General features: G+C 40.0%; 2 protein-coding genes across 2 annotated transcripts in view; one reads left to right on the top strand and one right to left on the bottom strand.

Moving 5' to 3' along the window:
• Window positions 1-17,460, top strand: part of LOC124158984 — an 801,817-nt gene that overhangs the window by 24,938 nt on the left and 759,419 nt on the right. The window lies entirely within an intron of this gene.
• LOC124158985 overlaps window positions 1-17,460 on the bottom strand; it is a 279,907-nt gene that overhangs the window by 17,684 nt on the left and 244,763 nt on the right. The window contains exon 2 of the mRNA XM_046534438.1: window positions 9,822-11,280. Within this exon, the coding sequence (XP_046390394.1) occupies window positions 9,822-11,280 (1,459 nt within the window). The remainder of the gene's footprint in view (window positions 1-9,821; window positions 11,281-17,460) is intronic.

The raw sequence follows: 17,460 nt of genomic DNA, 5'->3' as shown, positions 1-17,460 counted from the left end.
TCTCGGGAACTTCCACAAAAAGATCGCCGGTTATATTAGTTCTTTCTTTATGCTGGCCTGGACCTCTAGCCTGCCTTATAATTCAAGAAAAGAAACGGGTCCGTGGACTAAACGGTCGGGGTTATTTTTCGTGGCGTCGGGCAGTAAAAAGAGAAATGCCGACGGTAATTACTTCGAGTTCCCTTACAAGGTCTGCAATTGTATCGCCGGCTGCTGTCTTGGATTTGATCATATTGGACGTCATTCGGCCTACGCACGTTGAGAGTCGCGTTATTTCACGTAGTTTAGTCGGTACTTGAAAAGTTTTTATGTCTTTGCGTAGGCTGCCGGACCATATTAAACGCCAAACTCGCTTGGATCTTTTTTTTTACTAACGAAGTAGCTATTGGGATTCAATCCTGCATTGTGACCGATCGAATTTTAATTGGGTCGATTGGACGATAAGATGAAAGTTTGATAGTCATTCAGATCGGTGGTCGCTTTCATCAAGAGAAGAAGGTGTTTTTCCACTCTTTTTTTTAGTTAAAAAATTCCTATGATTTGGGAACTTTTGGTGTGACTAAACATCCTTTTAGTAAATAACACTTTGCGTGCTATGGGCGTAATATTACGCCACGTGAAATCCTTCGTTTTTTGCTACGGATGTAATATTACGCCATCCGTATTTTGAAAAATCGTACTTGCCCATTTTTTAAGTAAGTGATACTAACTCCTAAATAAAGAAATCAAAAAACAGAGGCAAAATTCATTCTTTAAAATGATACCAAACACCTTTTCCTCCCATCAAAGGTTGGTCGTTTAGAAAGAACACAAAAAGTGTTGAAAATGATCAGTACTGGGGTACAGATCTACAGTAATAAGGTCAACACGGTAAGTGATAAGAGGACGGGCTCTGTGTAAATATTTACTTCCTCGCTCCTTCGCACAGGAAGATTTTAAAATAATTTTTATTCGTTTTTCGTCTTGCAATGCATTTTGTTTAGTCATTTTGCCTCTTGCCAACCCAATCCTCATGCCCGCATGTAATTTCATATGAATTCATTCAAGAATTCTTGAGTCTCTTATTTCATAGCATATCCCTCCACTGAGTAGTGTTCAGTCTTAGGCTTTCGTAATAAGTACTTGACGAGAGTTTATAAATAAAGATAAATCAACGTGTGTTTTTACAACTTTTTTGTTCTTGCCCCGTTCGGTGACCCACTTTCTCAGAATATACCGTCCACTCGTGGCCCAACATATCTTTTGTCAAAAGGAAATATCTCGGTGAAATATCAGCACGGGAGTTGTTTTCTTCATGAAAGCCTTTTCTTTGGAACCTTTCTCCATAAAATAGGGACCGCATAATTATTATTCAAGTTTCGTTTCATTTAGAAAGCACTCTTGAGTTCTATTGTGATATTTTTGTAAGATAACTTCCCAGATACTCGGGCCTTGCCCTCGTATTAAGGTTTGTGGCTTCCGGGTTTGACAATGGATTAAGTGTTTCTCTATTTATCCCCCTCACTGAATTAATTGAACTGCTGCAATGAGGTCTGCCGTATCAGATCGATTGATCACGAAAGAGATGGAGAAATCCAGATTTATGGAATACTTTCTAAAAGAGTACCACTTTCCAACCAGGCTTTCGGGAATATAATTTAGATTTGTTGCACAAGTAAATAACTCAAATCTATAAATTGCAAGTGCACTTAGTTTTAAATATTCTATTCGGATCGGAATACATGAATACGTTATTGGCTCTTTTATCTGATTATTATACCTTTACGACCCTCCTAGCTCCTCAAAAATTTTAAACTCTTTATTGCCTTAGGTATTGCGGATATGATCATTCGTATTAACATTTCCGGTTGACTTATCTGAATTGAGTCGTAGAAAGCTGGCAAATTGAATGCGTAACTGAGTGTAATTTTGGTTTCATATGAAAGGTTTAGACTATATGCCATATTTTAAAGGCATTCGTTAAGATTAAGAAAATATCGCTTCCATAAAAATCACGCTAACGTGCACTTAAATCTTCCCACTCACCTCATATGGGGGTTTGCCACGTTGCATTGATTCCCCTAAGAGTCGAAGTGGATAAGTGAAAAGCTCTGTAAACGCCCAACTGTTGTTTTTTTTTTGACTCGCGGGTTTTATCTTGCGTATTTATCTGAGATCCTAGCTTCGCTGGTATTTTTGCATTCTTTCGCACGACTTCTTGTTTTCCGTCTCATTTCTTTATGGACGCATGACCTGGCTTGGTTTACGATCGAAATTAACTCGGCGGAATGCTCTTTTCAACTGTCAAGGAATCGAACGATAGGTTGTGTTGAAATCCAGTCCGGAGATTGGGGAATTTTCTCCATAATATTTTATCTTTTTATCGTTTCTCTTTCTTCACTGATTATCTGATTAATCAAAAGGAAATGCATTCCATTGACTGAAGGGAAGTCGTTTTTTGTCGTTAGAGTCTGGAATCGATGTCAATCATCAATTATCCGTATTTGGGCTTTGATTCGTGTTATTTACTGTGTGAGGATTGCCTCATACTCTCTTGGGATCGCATCGATAACGTGAATTGATTACTAGACTATCATCTCTTGGGTTTGGGGTCTGCTTAGGTTTCTGTGTTGAAGAATTATAGTTTATAACCCCTTAATTTAAGGTCCCCTCACACGTAACTTGCAAAAAGGTCAATCAGAAGTCACGGAGCATCAGGTAGTGCTTTGAAGGAGCTGTTAAGGTGAATTGAATGCTGTTATATCGAACTGGAAAATTTATATCGTTGTATTTTGTTAATTTTGGCTGAAAAAGTCATCGATGGAACGTTTGATTTCGTCCTCCGTTCCCTTGTAAAATTTCTACCATGTGCAAGAATACAATATTTTGCCCTTTGTTAGCAAAGAAAGATTTACGAGGAACTCCACCTCGTAGTGGTGAGTCGCAAATTATCGAATATCTCGGCTTGTTAGTTGTTTAGTTAAGTTGCGCCAAGTGATATGTGCTATCTCGCGTCGATGTGCTGTGATCACCTCTACACAGGTGTCTCTCATTCGTTGGATAGTCCATAAAAACCTGTAACCCTTAAGGAGTTTTCGTAAAAATATAGCCTATAATGATAATGTATTGCTTTGATTGCACATTAACATAATAGATTTTTGCATTTTTATTTATTTCAGGATTAGAGAATGCATGGAGTAACCATGTTATTTTATAATACTTTATTATTTTTACTCTCTTTGCATAAACAGTCCCCACATAAATTGATTGAAAAGATTTAGGACTGGGATTAATTCTTATTCCTCAAGCGTATTAATAATGCAGTTACAGCAGCTCACTGGCGGTTCTTCATATTGTGTAGGCTCACTTCACGTCTTTTCTACGCGTGGAATAATACGAATCAAACAGTGGTCAGCCATATAAGTCATATTTTCAATAATTGGGTGAACGCAGCTCTCTAAGTATCTATATATCATTCTATAGCACTATTTTTATAAATTTTACATCTTACGTATGGTTTATCTTTTGCCGTCATGAAGTAGTTAATGACTGAAATATTTTGCGTGCGTCCCCTATTTTGTCCATTGCGTTAATCGATTCTGACATTGAAAATCTTTTGGAATATGATGGAATTATTTCAGTTTCGGCTTTATTACTATGAAGTGTTTTGTTTGGGGTGTCAAATAGAAAACAAAAATTATCACAGAATAGTAGCTCTCAGCGTTTTACAATAATGTGTGATGTGACATTTTACCTCAGCGATCGGTCTCTATTCGTATTTTAGGTTCCCTGAAATTCTTGTAGTTCTTAAAATTCTCTTCGATATTCCTCGAATTAACCGTTCTTATTCTTTTGCTTACTTTGTGATACATTATCTTGAAGCCAATATGAGTTTCACTTTGTGTGTTGTCGAGTCGTAACCCCTCTTTTGAGCTTTACCTTGTCCTTCGCAACCTTCCCACTGCTAGCGCTGTGAGGCATTTCTCCAGTCAAGTTGTTTCCCCACTTAGTCGCACTTGGCGAACCGCATTTCAGTGAACGGATTTAACGGTCCCATATTTTCTATCCCGGACAAAAATGTCTCAACTTCTCTTGATGTTGCTCCTTGTGAGGCTGTATTTCAGAATGCTTAATAATGACCCATTCTTGATGACATCACTATCCTCTATAAATTATTCTCGCTCTCCTGCTGGTCAATTTCAGCTGACAGGAATTTCTCTGTACTATTCAGTATAAATTATTTCTCCGCGGATACTGATATCCCAAAAATTATATCATTTTGTGCGTTCTCTCCAAACTTCTTTTTATCAATCACATATTTTACCACTGTGATTATAATCGCATTAATTGTAATCACAGTGAATTTATTTGTTTACAAATTTATCCTTTATTTGTCTATACGTAGGAGACCAATACTAAGGTCCAGTGTTGGTGACGATTACTGATTACTGCTCAGTTATTATTCTCTATCTCCTTAAAAAATTAAGTCCCTAGGTATCCCGTTTCGTGTCCCATCCTTGAGTGGTTTCCTATTCTTCCGCGTCGTGAAGTAATTTCATTTGACATTGAATCTGGAATGGAAGTCCCCCAAAAATATCTCCGTTTTTGTGGATCTTTTTACTTACAATTAGCTCCAGGAGAGGATTCACTTCGGCACCTACTCGTTACGGTCGTGCTAATCTTTGTTCGTTAACCACGTTTTGCTTTTTTTATAAATGCATAGCATTACCAATGTGGTAAATGTGCGTTTTGTGCAATTTATTTGTCCCGTTTAGTGTTAACTGCATGAGGCCCCCCACGGTCAGTTCCTAGCCATCCAAGATTTTTTCGGTTCTTTATCATTTATTTTGGCGAAATCATTCCGTCAATCAAATATTTATCACGTATCAAATGATCTGGAAATCGTGGAAATCTTCTTATGTCGAACGGTGCCTGATCATTCTAAACCTTTGACTTCTCAAACAGTTTATTTTTTGGAGTACGCCAGGTGTATTTTCATATCACGCATAAATAAAATCTCCTTCCTCCTTTCCGCTTACCTAACATGCTTCGCTAAAGTACTGACTGACTAGTGCTCCCTCCCCCCCTCAGATTCCCCGGTCATGGAGACAGTTTTCCAAAATTCTCTATATAAGAGGGGATCACGAGCTTCTTGCCACCCTTCACCTGGGAACGCCAGCAGGATAGCTGGCGAAACTGTTGTGGATTATTGAATAACATACGCGGACAGCCCGAAAATCTTGACGTCATATTTCTCTACCTTTTCCCACCTTTCGAACGACCTGTGGCCTATTCCTATCTCAACTCCGTATATTCTAAGTTTTTTTACTGTACATTACGATACCTAATGTCTAACATCTATACATATTTTCTTTGCTCTTCGCGCTAGCTTCTCATCAAGATCTGTTGTACGTAATGCCTGTTGTGATAGCAACATTTTCTTCCTTATCTTTTTGCATTTATCGCAGACTGGACATTCATCAATTTTCGTTTATCGTTATATTTTATCTTACTCTTGTGTTTAATAAGCTACCAATGGAGTTCAATGACTATTATTGAATTATTTGTAGAATATTTCTACCTTGGTATATTTTTTCTGGCGTCGTATTGCTGTTCCGCCCACGCGCGAGCCCTCGCCCGTTGGTTTGCCCGAGGCCACGAAATCGCGTTTCGGATCTTGGTCTCCTCTGGGACCCACTTGTTCTCTGGAGAACATCCATCCTCGCAAACCCGTTCACCTCTGGTCTCGATCCCTGGCCTGCCGTTGCACCCCAAGGGGGGTCCATTTGGGCTCGTCGCAGTTCTTAGTGCCACGGGTTCGGTGGTGCACTTTCATTGCCGCGACTCGTTTGTATCGCGATTTCCGTCTCTCGAGCAAGCTTCTGTGTGTTATATCCCTAACTGTGAGGAGGTGATGCGAATTCTGCGTAAAAGTTCATGCTTCACCTGAGGCACATCTACCTATCAATACATAGCACTAAGTGGGGAGAAAAATCTTTGGGTGGGGCAGAGAGCTACGTTTTCTCCTCCGTTTTTTTAGACCACTCATTGGCTCTGAAGTACTTTGAATTTATTAAAATACACGAGAAGATTCGCGATCCGTCAAAAACTTCTACAGGCGTTCAGAAAGCTTTACATAGTTGAGTTAATGTTACAGAATGAATTAGGCTGGGAGCTTCAGATACTTAGAGACTATGCGTCGGCTAAGATTGCGAGAGTAATTAAGAATAGATATCTTTCAGAGCGTCACGCAGAACATCATATTAGAACGTTACTATATTTCCAGGTCCGACAGAAGCGATTAATTAAGGGAAATATTTTTCCAAACGGACGGATATAGGCATTCGTTTTTTCCTCGAACAATGAAGCACTGAACGACGAAGTGCTGGAGGATGGCAAGCAGCTTTTAGATGAGATACGAAAGAGACAGAAGGCATGGATGGAGCGCGTACTGAGCGGGGAGGGGATGTTGAACACAATGTGAGAGGGTAGAATGTTGGGTAAACAGAGAGAGGAAGAAAAAAGAATAGGATTTTTAGACAGAATAAAAGGGAGTAGGCCTCATTGTGAAGTGAAGAGGGAAAAGCATAATGGAAGGGGAGGTTCGCAGAATTCATCTTAAGTACTCCGTGGAAACCTTACCTTAATTGGTGGAACACTTAAATAATAATAATAATAATAATAATGAAGCACTAGAATTTTATTCGGAACTTCGTGCGCGCATTTCATTTTTATTTTTTATCGGCTGTTGTCCTAACACCTCCCGCTGCACGCCTATTTTTGCGGTTTGCGGGTCCATGTGTAGATGTGGAAGTATCGTGCCGTGCAGAGTGTCCACTTCACTACTTACGGTGAGCCTACATGATAGGCTTCCGCGGCTTTGTCAGCTGTTTTCTGTGTACGCGGTGCTTGCTGGCTGAAATCTACCCATGCGTGTGTTCATCCCTTTTTCACCGGCAGTTCATTGTTAATCTGCATCGAGGAGGATATCGGGGTCTCCCTATCGCGCACGTTTCCAGCGCTATCTTGCGGCAAAGGTCTTCCCCATAGCTTCCGCCGGGAAAGCTGCTCAATGGAGCCGTATCACGTGTGCCGCGGAGGAATTCTCATATTTTTACGGTCGCGGTGACCCGATGGCGCTCCGTCCTCGTTTTCGCCCAATAAGGCGACCGTATCCGGTTATGTGTGATTTTTTTTCGCTTCCCTTGCGTCGGTCTTTGGTCCGTGATTTTTTGATTTCAACAAATTACTCAAGGATGGGAAGGGGTCAAAGAAGGTGGTGTTATTTTGGCAGCTGTTTTTCGTCGCTGTCATTTTTAGATCGTCTTTTCTCTTTTATTCCCCGAGGTTAGCTAATTTAATTAATCGGCGTGTCTGTTTTTGGCGCCCATATCAATTGAGCACGAGCCTTTTTGAAGCTTGGGAACAACTGAGGAAAGCGAAGAAAGCGTTCGGGGAAAACTTAGATTACCTGCTAGCGGCGCTATGTTGGTCATCTTTGGAAGTGCGGGCTGAAATGGGGTAGTCAAATTTAACCGATTATGTTAACGAGAGGCTCTGTTTTTTTATGTGTCGTTTTGTCTCGATTTATGCGATAATAATGGGTCATCTTTGTGTCAATTAATTTACGCGCTCGGTTTCGATGGAATAATTAATTCAAGTTTAACTTAGATTTCATGGAGATACAAAAATAATTTCAATTTGCTTATTAAGTCAAGTTTTGATGGCTCATTGCGACACGATTGTATCAGTTTAACCGCCAGGTGAAGGCTTTATATTTGTTCGTACCAATGTATCTGCCTCTCGTCCAGGCTCTTTAGATGCGTGGTAAAAGGAGAAGGAAAGTAACTTTTGGTGTTATTAGGATGGGTTTCTACGCTTGCAACGTGCCATGAGTCATAGCTGAGAAATTGTAGTTTCAGTTAACGAAGTCTAAAGCGTGGAATTGACAGGTGTCATCCGATGCTGTAGCTAGCCAAAGAGTAAATCTGGGCTCTAAGACAATTTACGAAAAAGGGTTTGAATTACCTCGAATGAAATATTTGTGATCGTGCCTGTGGGCTATACGTTACTTTTCAATTTCATTGCTATACCAGAGAAACAAAGGTACGTCTAGCATAAAATAATATGCATAGATTCAAAGTCAATGTAGGTTAGAAATGAAATTTGAATATAAGAGGAGTCATGTTATATTTGAAATTTTTAAGTGAAATATTTTTTAAAATCTTGATTCTAAAATTTATAATTGGAATTGATTGGTAAAGCTGTTTTTCTGTCGGTAATGTCAATCATAGTTCGGCAACTATATTAGGAATATCGCATTACAGGTTTAACCTTCGACTGACCATTTGAACAATGGCTCACCTCGAGGCTATATTGTGGAATTTTTGACCCGATCCACTCTTGAATGATGACTGGCGTTTATTTTGTCAGCGGTGGTTGGCCGTTGTTTTTTTATTCCCGAGAAGTTTCTAAATTCTTTGGTCGTAGTTCTTTAAGGTGGTGATTGGCTTTTTTCCTAAGCTTTCCCTTTCCCGTCCAAAGAAATTTTATGCATTATTTTTTAAAAATTTGATTGAAAAATTTCTACCCCTGTGGCCGAGCGAAGCGTGCACCGCTGAAAATGTTTTGATTTCATTTCAAATAGCCAGTCGTTTTTTTTAAGGTGCGTTTCAGCTCTGGTTTTTTCGAGCACGGCAGTCGCTCCAGTTCTACACTAGGGATTGGTTTAATGCAGATCATATCGGCTCAATTATTCTCCTTCCTCTCCTTTGTGCTGTGATTCTTCGCATTTATTAGAAAGAGTGAGGAGTATAATTTTATTCGACCTTGCGTTAATACGACACGATTCCATTTCCCGTAATTTTTCCAAAATTCGGACCATGAAGATATCGCTAGTTGTCCTATAGCCTTCACGCTTATAACTCCGTCCTTTTTGAAATTGACCTACCAAGCATTGTTATTTATAATCACCCATCAATGAAATGGAGCCTCGCGTGAGGCAAAATGTTGAAAATCCAAGGTCAGGGTTAATAACTGACTGTGAAGCACGTGTTTTCCAGTTCCCTTTTATTTTGTCGAGTTGTACTATCGCCCTTTCAATGAATGAAAAATAGGTTTTGGAGTTTTGCGTATGTGTTTATTTCTTTGAGTAATTTGGCATTTGTGTTCGTGTTATTTCATTATTCATTCACAAAAGTAGGAGCGATTTCCCTTATATGACTTAAAACTTGTAAAATAGTACTTTTGGAATTTTGCAGATTGCTGATTTTAGTACTTACCGTTTAAATTAGTATCATTTATCTTTATATCAACTCTTTTTTACGCTCCTTTCAAGCTAGAGCATTGGACGGCTTTTTCTCTTTAATTCATTCGACGTAGGTACCAGAAGAGCGTTTCCTTGGTCAAACGCCTTGAACACTTAGGAATAATCTCTCATTCGCTACCTTGCATGTAACCATTCTCTTTCTGTGACTCTCTTTTAAGTCTTCTTTCACCATTATATGTACATTTTTGTGCAGATATTTATTAAATCGGTTGTTAACTGATTATTGTTAGCGATAAAAGCGATCAATTGAGTGTTTGAAAGTGCAATAATGATGTTATCCTTGAATACTATTCATGCTTCTGGATAATGTTTGACCAATACAGTTCGGAACGAGCAAAAATCTTTTTACGTTTGAAAGTTATTCTTTTAATCGATATATCCAAATGTTTACTTAAATCTCTGCCGTTCTAACCCCTTATGACCTGGATTTATTCAATGGAAGAATAATTGAATCATTTAACGATAGGTTGTTATGAACAAAACTTAGGTATATAAATATTTCTATTTAAGTTACCTTGACGTCCTTGATATTCGCGAGGAGGTCGGTCGTGAAGGTCGTGTTCGCTGGCGAGGGCTTGTTTTTGACACTAGGGAATATGACGCCCCTATTCCTCGGCGCACTGCGTGGCGTTACTGTTGCTGGACCAGAGGTTGACGAGGAAGACCCTGAAGAGCCACCTGTTGAGGTCGAAGATGAGGTGTAAACTGGCGATATTCCCACGGTCGTCGTCGCAGACGTTGTGGCGGATGACCAAGCTGTCGTTGCGGCTGAGGGTGAAACTGCATAAGGCAGAGTAGACCCAACTGGAGAGGCTGCTGCTGGTGGTGTTGACTGCGTCGTTGACTGGATTGAAGAGCCATGCAATGGAGCATAAGTCTCAGCCGTGTTGTCCTCTGGATTACTCAGCGATGCGTACCTTGGAGGATCATATTCAACTAGCCGATCGATCGTTGGATCAAGGAGTAGTTCGGCTGGTACGGGTCTCTGAGCCAATGTCACGATATCTTTGGATACATCCTCCTGCTTCTTTAGTCTCTTCTCTACCAGGTCCAGATTCTGGATGATCTTGTTGGCCTTCACCCTGAGGTCCGCATGAATGTCACTGATGGCCCTTTCTTGCCTTTGCGTTTGGGTCAAAAGCTCATCGGATTTTGGCACAAGATCGTCCACAGAACTCTTGGTTCCCACCACGACGTCCCAGACTTCGTCCATTTTCTCTGACACGGTCAGGATGGGGTTCATTTGCCTCGCGAGGCGGTCCAGCTTGCTTCCAGGTCTGACCGGGGGTCCTGGTGTCGTTGGGTTGATAACCGTTCGGTTGCGCATTGGTATCGGCACTGGCTCCACCACTGCTTCGTGCACCTCCGATACCATGTTCAGCATTTTGCCCAAGTTTTCGGACACCAGGCTGATGTGGAACTGTAGCTTGCGGTCCACGTTTGCCGTGGTGGTCCTGAGTGCTTCGATTTCGTCCGAAACGTGTTGCATGACCTCAGCACTGATGACCTTGGAAAGGTCAATGCTAGTCGCTTTCTTCTCGCTAGCCTCAGCGTTGATGTCATCGGCGGGGAGGAAGTTGGTATCCAGCTGGTTCTTCAGCCCCACAAGCTTGTTGTCGATGTCGCTGACCTTCTTGTTGAGGGAGACCAGCCTCATGTCCAGGTTTTCCACAACTTCCCTGGCGTCCGGGGTCATACCTCCTCTGGAACCGTTGCCACCGTTTGTGTTGCCCTGGATGTTGACTCCCCTGCCTCCACGGGTCGTTTGTCCACCCTGGAAGAGCTTGATGTCAAGCGATCGGAGCTTTGAAATGACGGCTTCGGTTTTGTCGATGTTGTCCGTGACTCGGGAGTCCAGCGCCTCCACTCGCCTCATCAAGTGCTCGACGGCCTTGTCCAAGTTTTCTATCCTCTGGAGTTTTGATTCGAGCGTCGATACGATGACTTCGAAAACGTTGAAGAGGTACTGCTCCCTGTAATAAAGAAAGAAATATTGTCAGATTTCTCGCACAAAACTAACAAATTTTGTTTGTGCATATATATTGGCTAGTATCGAATCTGGTATAGAATTTGATAATCGGGAGAATTTTAGGACAGAGAAAGGGATACTGTGGTTTAAGTAAAAATGATTCGTGAAAATTATCTTTCTCCTATGGCAAATGGCCTAGGCATGGAGATATATGAGTATAAATAATATCTGTCTTAGATGATTCCATACATTTATATCCTCATTACTATTTTTATTCATTAAGTAACTTATTACTTTGCAGACTTTTTTAATTTTGCTTTTTATACGCTTTTCACCGCTCGACAGATTTTTTTCTCGTAGTCATGTGGTGGAGTGAATTAAATACTATTTGTGCGTAACGCTAAATATTTCCCCCTTATGTCACCACTATTCCAATCTTTGAAAACCAGATATGGGATTCGAAAGTGAAGGAAAATTGTAAATCGAAAATTGTGAATGGAGCGAGAAATCCATTTAGAATTTTCTCATGGCTGCAATTGAGCCCAGGTCTACAATCAGTGATAATGACTCCCCGTGTGGTCGTTACATCACGCCGGTGAAATCGTACAAGTAATGGTCAGTTTTTCCTTCGTCATAAATTTCTTTCCCATATCCGGGCATTCAAAGATTGAACCAAACCCTTCTCTTTTTCCCATTCGGTCGGGTCTTACCAGGAAAGGATCGAGACTCTTCATTTTCAAAGTAACTCTATTAAAAGTCCGCCAAAAAAAAGTCTCTCAGTCGAAGCTGTTTATTTCCTTCTGTTTTAGCGCCCTCCCGTCGTGTGTGGTTTAATGGATTTCCTAACAGTTTCATTTTTTTCCCACATCCTCAACGGAAGAATAATGGAAGGATCGGGAGACTCCCCCGCTGATCCGCCCAACAAAAGAATCCTTGCATAATTCGGAAATGATCGCCGTCCTCGAAAGTAAAAATGGAGGGCCGCTTCGGGAGCCGTATCGTTTCAGTGGTTTCAGGCGGAGGATATCCGTTTAGCGGAGCGAGTGGGAAAAAAAACCTAGGCACCACACTCCTCATCAATTTCATCCCATTGTCTTTACCCAAAGAGGCCTTGCGCCGTAACAGTCTTGATATATCTCAAGCCGTTTAGGCCTCTCGCACGAGTAGTATTGACGCATATGAGATTCGGAGGGAAAGAGTTTCTTTTAAGAATCCTTTTTAAGGGAAAGTCAACTTTTTCCGGAGAGAGATCTTGGGACAGCTTATCAAATGATAAAGAAATATATATCGTACTATCCACTAATTTAACAGTTCGCAACACGTGTTTCGATTGCTTTACAATCATCAGTCGTCAGCCAGATTAGTTATGGCTCCCGTTTTTTTCCGCCGACATGAGGTTACAACTAATGACGCCGCTGAAAGACAATGCATATACTTTTCATGCAAAATGAGGAGTTAATAATTTCTTAACTAATTAAGACATCGGTACCTGATGTTATTGTAAACCAATCAAAACACGTGTTGTGAACTGTTAAATAAGGTTAGTGGGCAGTACGATATCTTTGTTTATCATTTGTTTTTAAGATGGCTGGAGTGGTTGAATTGTGGCTTCTTGGCCAAATACTGGTTGGCTTAACAGTGGACAGAGCCGGCGATTGCTGATGCGGCAGTGATATTTGTATGTGGTTGGGATATTAATAAGTATGCATCGTCGTTATGGTAGCATGGGACCTCGATCGAAAATCCTTTTCGACTTTAAATAACGTACATAATAAGGGTATGTGTAATTTTGTGAGATTTAGAACTGAGCATTACCTTTTTATTGTTTAGCATGACAATGGTAGAACATGTCCGCAGGTAGGTCAAAGATCGTGGTGTCAGGAAGGGGTTTTATGTTCTTATGGAAAAAGTTAAATGCAATGTTTGAGTTTAAGCCGCGTCGCTGAAAATTCTTTGCTTTCCAAACCCGGACCGGACGCATTGCTTTACGTCTCGTTCTTAAATATAAAGATAAGACCATAGCGACAAATGACTGTCGTGGTATTCATAAATTCATGAGTGAATTACTCCGGTATTTATTAATGTAATAAGCTTAAAGGAAAGAAAACAGGCGTAGGATTTAATCGGGCGTTACAGTATTCCTAATCCGGCGAATCAACCGCCCCTCATAAAAAAATATTTTGAAATCGCTGATTTATTAATATTGTGTTTAAATTTGATGTTTTTCAGAAAATTTTTCTATATTTTCAAAAATGAAACATCCTTAGGACCTCGATTGAAAACACTTCTCGTGGCAGTTTGCGTGGGGTTTCAGCTATCTACCTATCTGCCTAATACATATCCGTTTTACATGTCTGTGTAACTACGCCTCTGCCGTTAGGATATTCCCTGTATTCATGATCTGAGAGAACGGGACTTCGGATTTGAGATTTCCCTTGCGTGAATGTATTCCAATGGGTCATCGATGCAGTGACCCGCACAGCGTTTCTTTACCTGGCGGTGGTCTGTCGCATAGGCGGCTGAGGGCGGCATATGTGCCGGAGGCTGCCTCTGTCGGGGTCCCACTGAAATTTCGCCAGACCTTAAAGTTCGTGGGCGAGAGGATGCTCTCTCTAACGTTAAGAGCTCGCGTGAGCCACCCGCTGAGTTTTCAGGAGCAAAAAATGGCTCCCCCCGTCTCGTATATTTCGGCATGCACTCATGCTGTTTCATTTAACTGGACGGCGAGCAACAAAGTCGATTTTTCATCGAATGCGTGAGTGTCCGAATCTTTTGAGGCGTGGGTTTGTGTTGAGGATGGGCTACCGACGGTCTGAAAGGTTTAGGAGTTGAAGAGGCTTGTTGACCCCAATAATCGTTACTGACCGCTTCACTATGGGGAGTGATAGGTGCGACGAGCTTTCTTTAGGGTTCATCATAGCGCATTGCTATCTAGGATACATAAGGCGACTTTTATGTCGACGTGCGGTACAACTTATGACACCACTGTAAGACAATAAATTTTCCTTTCATGCAAAATTACGAGGTAAAAATTTCTGAACTCTATAAGTAGATAATAGATGCTACACCTGTGAGCCACAAGAGTGCAGCGAATTTTACTATGAAATTGCCAGACAGCAAGGAAGGTGTGTTTTCATTCATGATAAAAGATGTTGTCCAAAGTGCCTAGTTCGAACGTTTCTAATAATGAATACTTGATATTTGCCTTCGAACATGCTATGCGTCTCAAACACTTCTAATTCTAAAATAATCTATTTAGATTTCGATTTACGCAGTGCATATCTACCGTAGCAAATCAATTGTACTGTAATCGAATTTGAGTTAGATTAGTTTAGTTTAATAGAATTTTGATTGATGAGTCTTATATTAACCCTACTAGATATCGTTATGCAATTTTATCATGGCATGAAGTGTGGGCACTATATTTGAAAGTAATTTTACTCTGGTGGGATTTATTTCTTGTTCTGCATCCCAATGAAAATTATTTAGCCTAAAAAATTCTTTGCAAATAGCATGTATTTTTCTGCCTGTTTTGATGACGGACCAACTCCCTTAATTTTCTGTTTAAATGGAAAAATAAAAATGATAGATGAATTTTACTGCCCAGATTTGTATTTCACCGGCTCCATTAATAATGCAAATGTGTTTCGCTGATGCGTTTCATTGTGTTATTTTTTCTAAAACTCCTGAAAAATCTCCATTCGTGGAGAGGAATCGCATGGTATCCTGGTGACACGAAAAGAAGCGAAACCTCCCTCCTCCTTCCACCTCCTACATAGAAAGATCTTTATCATATTATTATTTTTAGGTAATTTTAAGTATAGCACCTGATGATGATCCTCTAGTAATGAAATCCGTGCATGTTTTTTCTTTGAAAATTGTGGATTGTAAAAGTTACTGGTATAATAAATGGAATTCCACAAATAACCATTTCATTCGTACAATCTTTGTCCCTCCCTGATTGATAATATTGTCCGCTCCGATTTTGGAGGTATAAACGTGCGGAGGATTTAGCGAAACATTCGGTCCTTGTCACGTTGGGATATTTTCGATACTTGGGGTGGAGTAATATATAAATTGCGCATCCCGGGAGGCGGTGTCTGGGCTACCGCGTGCTTGCACCTCGTCCGCTGCACCTGCTGCTGGCACGCGGCCAGCCTCTCTGCTTCCGTAAGTGTCCGTCTGGGGGCGACCGGGTGGGATGGGGTTTGGGCGGCGGAATCTCCAATCGCTACATTCGGACCTTTAATGAAAGCTCACCCCATTTCTCTTCTTTTTCTCCATCCTCAGATTGCTCTTATTCATTCTCAGAATCATTCTGTCTTCCATTTATACTTAAGTTCGCAGGGTGTTTTCCTAAAACAGTTCTTCAAAATTAAAAGTGTATTTTTGAGCGCTACAAATTGAAGTTATTTTTATGAAAGGCGCATAATTAGGCTATTACTTACAAAATGAGATAGTTTTAGAAAAAAATATTCTTTTTAATCGTAGATTCACTTGAGGGATACCCTCGTATGATCCCTAAAAGTATTATTTTATAATTAATTCAGAGTTTTAGTTGAAGGCGTACGTGCTTTTTAAAAATGTTTTTTTTAACCGATCATAGTTAAATTAGATTCTTCGCATTTGAAACCTAAGTCCGTCATCTTCATCCATGGGATCTTGTAATTTTAGATCATTGCCATTTTATGGACCATTTCTATCTACTAGAAAGTATGGGATTGTGTTTTGTCAATTACTCTTTCCGGTCAATGTACAATACGTCTATCGTCTTAGATGTTATTCCCATAAATTTCCACATATTATTACTTCTGCACTGTATTGCCATCAAAGTGACATATTCCAATGTACAACACGAATCCTTATTTTACGTTAGGATCAGAATTCGAGTCGGCAGCCAAAATCGAACTCTTGACCACTTACCATCTAATTTTCATAGTGTAGTATAATGGTATTTTTTATGTGTAGAGGCCATTATCGACCTCTATTTGATACTAGATATTTGTCATTATTAGAATATTTTGTATCAAAATGAAATTTATTTTTTTTGGTTCCTTACATTTGATAGTTTTAAAGTGTTACATTTTACTTATCAAAATATTAATTGTTAGGAAGACGTGTGTGAGTTACTATTTTTGAAGATCATAATTATTTTTGGTAAATGTCACTAGTTTTAAATTCAAAGATTCTATATCCATGAATGTATGCTTGTGGGATCACCGATTATCATGTCATGTCATCATGTCATCTGTTCCTTTACGGTGGTGTTGTGAAGTTTTTCTGGTGTCACTTAGTCTTCTAGATAGATTTGTATGCGACAATTGAAGGAAAGAGTGACCTTTAAATGTTAAATTCCATCTAATATCCCTTATTTAATTTCTCCTATTTTCCTTAGCTTGTCAGATAATCTGATCCGGTATATGATTCATTTTCAACTGAAAAAATGAATTGTTGAGAAATGTGTATTGTCTGGTGCAGCAGAACACCTACGGCGAAATTTTTGGAGGTCGTTAGTAACGGGAAACTGAGACAAAATGAAAATGTGTGCCCTGTCGTAAAATACTGAAAAGTACCCGACGAATGAAGTTATTAATTTCTTGACCGGCATGCTGTCCCACTTGGCATGTTTCTCAATGCAACGGGCGGCTGTGTTTTACTCTTTTTGTAAAATATTACAAATTGGCCACGTGCCATATTTTCTTGAGTGCATTGAGATCAGCGACCTTCTTCGAGCCTTTCAAATTTATCCTCCGTACAAAATTCATTACGTGCTTGCTTATCGGCAAAAAAATCGCTCTTTCACCGCGATGCTCTGAGTGAACGTAAATTACTTTATGTTCCTTGTTTATTAGTCAATATTTCTGTGGATAAACAGAAAATATGCAGTACTTACAGGAGCAATTTCATCGTTAATTTCATCGCAGAGACTGTAGACCCATCTTTATTTTATAGCTTTCTTTGGATTCCAAGCGGTAGATTAGTAATTGAAATCACGTCTTCCTGAATGGTCTCTAAAGGTTTTTTTTTATCCAAAGTCATCCTCCATAGTCTGCTATCCTAATATTGGATTGATGCAGCTCTTCACTCACAAACAGTTCTCTTATCGGTAAATATTTTAACGACTACACAATTATTCTATTTCCAAAGTACCCCGAGTTTAATATTTTGATGGATAGTTATTTCG

Source organism: Ischnura elegans, chromosome 5, assembly GCF_921293095.1.
Source record: "Ischnura elegans chromosome 5, ioIscEleg1.1, whole genome shotgun sequence".
NCBI classification, from domain to species: domain Eukaryota; kingdom Metazoa; phylum Arthropoda; class Insecta; order Odonata; family Coenagrionidae; genus Ischnura; species Ischnura elegans.
This window is presented reverse-complemented; position numbering and strand designations above follow the sequence as displayed.